This window comes from Solanum stenotomum, unplaced genomic scaffold (genome assembly GCF_019186545.1).
Source record: "Solanum stenotomum isolate F172 unplaced genomic scaffold, ASM1918654v1 scaffold6190, whole genome shotgun sequence".
Classification (NCBI taxonomy): Eukaryota; Viridiplantae; Streptophyta; class Magnoliopsida; order Solanales; family Solanaceae; genus Solanum; species Solanum stenotomum.
In genome coordinates this window covers 136053-145126 of record NW_026036084.1, presented here as the reverse complement: position 1 = coordinate 145126, position 9074 = coordinate 136053, and the positions used below count along the sequence as shown (strand labels likewise).

Sequence of the window (9074 nt, the reverse complement as noted above, 5' to 3'; positions counted from 1 at the left end):
ATTGAACGCGGTTTTTCTTGAAGTGGCAACATTGATTTATTTGGAACAACTAAAAAATACTATTTTTTTTTGTTCATAATTTATTTTCCTAGTTTTAATTTGACACGTAATTTAATAAAGTAAAGAAGATTTTGATCTTATGGTCTTAAATTAAAGATATGTAGAAATTGGAATATTGTACAAAAATATTTTTTAATCTTATGATATTAAATATATCATATGAAAAGTTAAAATTAAAGAGTTTGTTGCTATAAAAGAAAAGGGACATTCTTTTTTGAACAAATTGAAAACGAAAGGAATATTTGATCATTTCAACTTCAAAAGTTAGCTCAAGAAGTGAGATTGCTCAAGTCATATTAAAGAGACCACTCAATATTCCTAAAAGGGTCGATATATGAACCATCCAAGGAGCATTAGCATGACTTATTGTTTCTGTTTGAATCGTAACTCTTCACGGGAGAAACCCCTGATAGCGAGTACTCATTTTTTCTTTTATGGGTCTTATACAACATTGGATGCAAAATATGTGTCTTTCATACACAAATTTAACACTTAATATGATTATGTGATATGTATTCCTACCTTATTTGGTCGGGTGTAACTATATATATGTACTCAATGCAGATAAGTATTTACCACTTTGGTGGATCAAAAGTTAAAAAAAAAAATGTCTGCATAACAAATGCGTCGCAATGGGTGGCAAATCATAAATCCGGACACCCATATATAGCATTAATACAATGCAATAATCTATGGTGGATTAAGGATTAATTAGGGAATTTAATCATTTTTATGTCTTGTTTCGTTTCAACTTATCCATTAATCCACCATTAATCCATTGTGGTTTGGAGATAACTTAGTGACATAGACATATATAGTTATAAATAAAATTACATATATATAAGTGGAGAATTGGAGGGTCTTATCTAAATTGCTAAAATATCTCTACCTAAGTACATTACTTTGTTTTTTTTGCAATCACTTATTTACTTTGCATACAACTCGTCCTTTTGTTTTATGGGACCAATCTTATCATATTTTGAGCAACCAAAAAAAGGATAGCTAATTAATTAACTATCTTAATTAGTACAAATCTTAAAAAAGTTATAAGAGTTGAACTTAAAAGGATTACTGTTACCACTCTTTATCTTAAAAAAAATATTGTAGTACTTAACAAAGATTTATCTAGTATCTCAAAAAGATTATCTTGCTTTAATTACAAGCCACAAGAATAAATGAGTACTAAGCTTAATCTTGATTTTATAATTGATTTGGTGCCTTGTGATTATACAACTTAATTACAACAAATGGGGCCATTTGTTAGTCTAATTAGTAATTCGATTGGGCCAAAGATTTTATTGGATAACAACTTTGTCTCCAAATCTAATGGGATTAGCTGTTGATTAGGAAGCATTAGAAAAAAAAAATATTTATATAATTAGAAAATGAGTAGTACTTAAAGCTAAAGAGGAAATTACAAATGGATTAATTTCATATATGGTAATTCAACTTTACTTTATTGTACTAAAATAAAAGTAATTAAGTGGATGCCATGGAAGAGCCCAGAAGGTAACCAATGAAAAGGAAGCTATAGTTTTAAGTTTTTACTATACATAAATTTGAATCGAAAATGTCTAATTAATTGGAACACTCTATTAATAGTTCATGAGGTATTTTAATCTAAGAGTTTAAATGAAATTAGAGCTGTCAATATGAGCTGGCCCATCCCATCCGGACTAATTCATACATGTTTTGAAATTTTACGGGTCAGGTCGGGCTAGCCCATTTTTGGTGTGGGTCAAAAAATGATTGGGCCAGCCCACAATTACGTAGGCTACGGGCTTTGTCGGGCCAACCCTCTTTTTTTAAAAGTATATTTTTTATTATTTTTTATAATTTAAAAATATTATCATAAATATTGACAAGACAATATTACATGGTGTTAGTGTTACTACTTGTTAATAAAATCCACAAATAAAATTATCTTTATAATATTTATTAAGCTTGATTTCAAGTAAAAGCATAAATAGCTAAACAAAAATATTAACCTAATTGTTTTCCAATTATCATAATAAAACACAAAAACTATGTCAACATTCCATAGGTTACGGCCTATGTAGCGATTCCCCATAAATTTTAGAATTTTTTTATTTTATGTAGTACATATTTTATAAACATAAGTTATATTTAAATTGTAATATTTCAAACTTTTAACAGATTTTGAGTTTAGACTCTTGTTATTTTAATACTCTATTTTATTTTTATTTTTTAATTTTTATTTATCCCACGGGCCAGCCCAATCCATATTTCTCAAGCCCCACAATCGGCAGGGCCGAGCTAAAAAACTCTTTTCTTAAATGGGCTCCAAAAATCGTACCCCTACCCTATCAAATCACGGGTTAGGTCAGGTCGATCCTACGGGCCTAGCCCATATTAATGGCTTAGTCATAGCCTAGGGGTACTTGTACATTTTCCCATTAATAAACAAGCAAATACATATATTTGATCCTATATACATATGAGAGTGGTCCTTAGTAAAATTTCAAACAACTTGAATTAGTTAATAGACAAGATAATTTAATTGCCTAACTTGAAGATTTGATCATGTACTAGGAATCTTGATCAATTCATATGAAACCACACAAATAATTCAGAAAATGAGAAAAAAGGTGAATCATACGTATCAAAAGGTTAGATAATATATGATTTAATTACAATTTTCTATTTAGAAGACACAAGTAGTACTTTTTATATATCATTAGGTACAACTTTTCCTATTAATTATCAGTTCAATCTCAATCTACATAATTTTCTTATCAAATTTGTAGTACGTGCACATTTTTTTTTAGAACTTGTGGTTTTAATAATCATGTAACATTTGTTTGGTTATAAAATTTCTTAACTTGTGATTTTACATATCATAGCATTTGTGTGGCGATAAAGACTTCTTATTTAGGATATTGAATATATTATTCCCTTTGTCTCAATTTATATGACATACTTTTCTTTTTAGTGAGTCCAAAAAATAATGAGACATTTTTATATTCAGTACAGTTTTAACTTTAAAATGCTCATTTCACCCTTAATGTCACAAATAACATCTATGACTTATTTTAGACTACATATTTCAAAAATATTTCTTTTTTTCTTAAACTTTGTGTCGAGTCAACAAGTATCGCATAAAGAAATAGTGTCTTATACATGACTAGAAGTCTAGAACGTAGGGGTATATATAGAATTCTCAATCTATATATTAGAGGGAAATCAGTGTATGTATTGTTGATCATGATTCATGAACCGAGTACATGTTCCTACTTATAGAAAGGAATACAATAGAGTCGTAACTATGCTAAACTTAGACTTAGAGCAGTACTCAAACTAAGCTAAAACTACATCGAAAATAAGTTTTAGCAACAATTAATTATCGATAGTAGTTTAATTATATATATATAGAGGTAATTATCATTCTTTGTAAATGTCCCTAAAGCCTATAGCGATATTGTATCTAATGACATTTTCACTAATACCAGTAAAGGCTTTAGCACTCTATTAATAATTAATATGTATATTTATTGCTGTCAAAAAGTTATTTTTATTGTAGTGTAGGTAACTTTTTTTCTCATACAACTATATATATATTTTTTTCTGACAAAAAACTATACAAGTTTTGCACAACAAAGTGGCAAACTCTTTAGCAAACTTCGGTTGCGATTCTTAGTTTGACTATAGGCTTTCCTCTACAGCCGATCTTCCTCAACAAATTCAGGTGTAAAGTATAAGTACAAGTAGTTGTTGAATAATACTTCAATTACATAACAAATGAACCCACAACTAACTCTAACATCTAACATTTCTATGATTCTGATCTCTATTTTAACACTTCCCCCTCAAGTTAAAAAGAATAGAATAAATTTACCCTATGTGTGGCTTTGATACCTAATATGCTCTTAAATCACGAACTAAGGTGATATTTATTACGGGGAAAGAAAGAGCTATGCTATTGACTGGACCCTTTTTTCTCATTTTGTTTGAAGCGGGCCAAATAGAGAATGAAATGCATAAAAAGAATAGGGGAAGGAAGTCAGAGACTCCCTTTTTTTTGGTTTAAGGGTTGCTCGCCCTACTGAAGTATCAAAGGCTTTCGAGGCTTACGCCTCTCTATTACAGGACCTAAAAAAAGGCTTTTTGATACTTTCACATACATTTATAACACCCACCCAAGCAGGGGCGGATGCAGCATATAATGAGGGGGTTCATCCGAAGCCCCTTGGCGAAAAATATTACTATTTATACATGGTTAAAATTATTTTTATGTATGTATAATAGATGTCGCATGCCCTTCCACTAGTTCGTGTGTTTACTTTTCAGATTTTGAACCCCCTTATTAAAATTTCTGGGTCCGCCGCTGCACCAAGGGTAGGAAACTTCCTACTCCTTTCTTGGGCGTTAGAGATGTCAATAACATTTTTTTGGGTCCCAAATAAAATTTGTGTACATGCCAATATGAACGTGGCAACCTAGTCAGCAATTGACAATGGCGGTGGGGGCATTTCTTGAGTGGATATCCCATTACCTTAATTTGTGTAAATGCCAATATATGACCATTACATTTCCTTATCATAAATAAACCATCTTTTTCTATAAGAGAATTCAACTTAATACTTCTAAATTCTATAAATGCATGGCTCCACTAATTGTTTATAACAAACTCTTAACCTTTAGTGCTTACAAGTAAATCTAGTAAATTAAAATATAATATCCTTCTATTATTATAAGCCAATAGCTAAGTCCACACTTTGTCCTATATAAGCCACTCCCTCCAAGGTGGAATTTCAACTCATTCAACATTCAACAATATTCAACACAAACAAAAAAACTCAACAAAAAGCTCTATGGCAACTACAACTTCCACTCTATTAATTCAAGAATTCATGGAGAACTTCCACTACTCAAGAAGATTACTCCGGGAGGCGGCCACCATGGCGCCACCTCCTATGGCAGCCGGAATTAGCCACGATACAATTGATGATCTACAAATTGGAAAAAATGTCAACACATTTGATGCAAATGTTATTATGGTATTAGCAGTACTTGTAAGTGCCATAATTTGTTCACTTGTGTTGAACTCCATCATAAAATGTTTCTTTAGGTGTTCTACCCTAGTTTTAATAGACTCATACTCAATCCATACAAATCCTTCATCAACCAATAAAGGGATCAAGAAAAAAGCCCTCAAGACATTTCCAATTATAACATATACTACTGAATTGAAACATCCAGGACTTGATTCTGAATGTGTCATTTGCTTATCAGAGTTCGTAGTTGGGGAGAAAGTTAAGGTTCTACCAAAGTGCAACCATGGATTCCACGTCAAGTGTATCGATAAATGGCTCAATTCACATTCTTCTTGCCCTACTTGTAGACATTGCCTCATTGAAACTTGTCAAAAAATTGTCAACGGTGACAATTCTGTTACTACAAATGCAACAGTTGAAGAAATTGTAATAAGGATTGAACCTCTAGAACGTGAAGGTGTTATATCTAATAACAATCAAAATTAGATAGAAAAAAAATAGGATTTGTTATTAATTGTATGTGATGTAGAAGAATTAGCTAGTGTTTATAAAAAAAAATTAAATACAATATTTCAATTTGGAATTATGTTTTCTTCTTTTCTATCGATAGATTAGATATCCAAGAAGATCGTTATTATCTTCCTTTAATTTCAAACCGATCGTTATTATCTTCCTTTAATTTCAAACCACAGGAAATTCATTAGTCTCGTAAGTGTTTTAATTGCTTTATTTGTTCTTTTATAAGTTTTTGATTCCTAATAAAATTATTTTAATTTTAGAATGACTATATATAATATATATTAAATAAAAAATGAAATATGATTGCTCATTTAGTTATTAATTAGCTAGGCTCCACACACCATGTGCAATTTTGATAAAGAGTTCAAGTATACATGGCTATGTTGCTTCATGTAACAACTCCAAATTCACAATACATGCGCCTCTATATATTATATATAAGGGAAAAGAGCCTAAAATATTTTTCAATTTTGTTATTTAGAGCTAATATTATAATATTATAACTCTTGTTACTAAAATAGTTCACATATATTTTTACCGTTATAAAATTTGCTCACAAATACCCCACCGTTACAAAAGTGGCTCACATACACTCTTACCATTACAAAAATGATAAAATTAATTTTAATTTAAAAAAAAATAATCATATATTGATCTTTTTCTAACATAAATTATTTTTTGATTACTTTGATTATTATTATTATTATTATTATTATTATTATTATTATTATTTGAGTTTCTTATTATTCTTTGTTTCATTTCTTTCTTTCTTTCTTTCTTTCATTCTTTTGTATAAAATAAGAGAAATAAAAAAAAAGTGTGAATAGAAAAAGACAAAAACGCAAAAAATAAATAAATTAAAAACTATTTTTTGTGATTATATTGTTATTTAGTTTTTATATCCATAAAAAAATATTGGGACATATATAATAAACTTTACAAGAAAATAAGTGAAAACAATGAATTTGACCATCAAAATAATAAATTCAAATTAGTTTTTCCTTAACGTCTTTAGTTCTTTTTAAATAGTTCCTAATTTGGCCCTGAATTTCAAATATATTTACTTTTTATATGGATTGCCCTTAAAATTGATGTTTAATTTTTACCCACCATATTTTAGGTATTTAATTTTAGTTTCTATTGCTTATGTAAAAAAAAATTATGGACCAAAATATCCTTATCTATCTTGATCTTTTTTCTTTTTTTCATCCATTTCCAATAAAAAGGATGCATTTATTCATCAAAAAGCCAAAATACATATTAGAGAAGAGAGTTAGAGAGGTGTTAGCACCTACCTATACAATGAATATTCAAAATCAAAGCACATCCAAAGAATACATTTTACACATGCTTCTATCTAAAGGAAAAGACTTCTTATACATAGAATATTTTAATCTTTCAACAACTGAATTTTTGTCTAGCTCAACATAAGCTCCGTAGAAATTAAGTTATACAACATAAGGTAAGTACTATTCTAGAATTTGTTATAGTGTTCACAAATTGAAGTTAAACTTTTTTGGGCACATATATATTATTTATCCTTCTTAGAAAAAAATTAGTAGCTCATTAATGTGGATGGTAGAGTATATACCCATTAGGTTCTTTTGAATGATACATTTATTTTATAACAAACTCTTAACCTTAGTGCTTAGAAGTAAATCTAGTTAATTAAAATATATTGTCCTTCCATTATTTAACACTAAGAAATTAAAGTTGATCCACACTATACCCCTGTTAGCCCCATAAATTTGTCCTATATAAGCCACTCTCTCCAAGGTGGGACTTCAACTCATTCAACACCAACAAAAACAAAGAAAACACACATACAAAAAACTCAACCAAAAGCTCTATGGCAACTACAACTTCCACTCTATTAATTCAAGAATTCATGGAGAACTTCCACTACTCTAGAAGATTACTCCGGGAGGCGGCCACCATGGCGCCGCCTCCTATGGAAGCCGGAATTAGCCACGACACAATTGATGATCTACAAATTGGAAAAAATGTCAACACATTTGATGCAAGTGTTATTATGGTATTAGCAGTACTTGTAAGTGCCATAATTTGTTCACTTGTGTTGAACTCCATCATAAAATGTTTCTTTAGGTGTTCTACCCTAGTTTTAATAGACTCATACTCAAATCATACAAATCCTTCATCAACCAATAAAGGGATCAAGAAAAAAGCCCTCAAGACATTTCCAATTATAACATACAATACTGAATTGAAACATCCAGGGCTCGATTCTGAATGTGTTATAATTTGCTTATCAGAATTAGTGGTTGGAGAGAAAGTTAAGGTTCTACCAAAGTGCAACCATGGATTCCACGTCAAGTGTATCGATAAATGGCTCAATTCACATTCCTCTCACTACTAAAAATATTGCAAAAGGAGACCTAAAAAAAGAGACCTCAAAAATAGGTCGCTAAAAAGAGACCTCATGAGGTCGCTATTTGCATTAGTAACTTTTTTTTAATTATTTCTAAACAAGAGAGACCTCGTAAGGTCAATTTCATAAAAAAAATCTGCCTAATTAATAATATAAGTGACTTATTTTACTTTTTTTATTTTATAGTATGTTTTCGTATAAAATATGCGACCTCACGAGGTCACTATTTGTTAAAATAAAAAATACTAATTTAATTTTAGATACCTCGTGAGGTCTCAATTAATTAGTCAAATTTGTTAAATAATATTTTAAAATAAGAGACCTTGTGAGGTCTCTTATTTTTATTAAATTAAAATAGGAGGCATTTTTAATTTAGCTCATCTTCTTTCCCTCTCTTCACTTAAAAGCTAAAAAAAAGCCCTAACTTGTGTCTTCCCCATAGCTTTACAGATGTGTAGCCTCCGATTATCGCTCAGTTAGAAGTTTGAGTTTTCACCATCCGTTCGAAGTGTTAGTTTTCACCATCGAAACTCCCTCGGTTTGAAGCCCAAGCTTTCGTCGTCGATTCAAAATCTCTGTGTCGATTTCTTTCTCTGCAAATAAAGGTGAATCTTTCAATCTTTAAACCAAGTTGTAACTATATTGTTTGTTTATTGCAAGCATCCATCAATGCAAACTCTCTCTTTCAATTTACTGCAAGATTAAGTAGAATTTGTGATTCTCTTTTCACTTCATGAACATATAATTAACTTTGGGTTTTACTCTTGTTCTATCTTAATGTCCTGTTTTGACTTCTCGTGATGATTAACATGAATGCTATCAAGTTTTTATATCATATAATTTAGAAGAAGATACATGGGTATTAATGAATAAAGAAATAAAATTTGTTATGAAGATTTTGTATTATATTTTGAGATTATTATACTTTATATCTCACTCTAAATAATTCCTAATAATCATGTGTTGAATTCTGATTTAAATTTAGAACTAATATCATTTTGGTTCATGTCTATGTATGTATTTTAGTTGTTTTTAATTTTAACCAGAGGAGAGGAAAGTTATATATATATATATATATATATATATATATA

The 9074-nt window shown here is 29.7% G+C and overlaps 1 protein-coding gene across 1 annotated transcript in view; it reads left to right on the top strand.

The window, feature by feature from the left end:
* Window positions 1-4734: 4734 nt before the first annotated feature.
* Window positions 4735-9074, top strand: part of LOC125852851 (RING-H2 finger protein ATL78-like) — a 7899-nt gene continuing 3559 nt past the window's right edge. Inside the window, exon 1 of the mRNA XM_049532532.1 lies at window positions 4735-5532. Within this exon, the coding sequence (XP_049388489.1) occupies window positions 4893-5532 (640 nt within the window). The 5' untranslated portion in view covers window positions 4735-4892. The remainder of the gene's footprint in view (window positions 5533-9074) is intronic.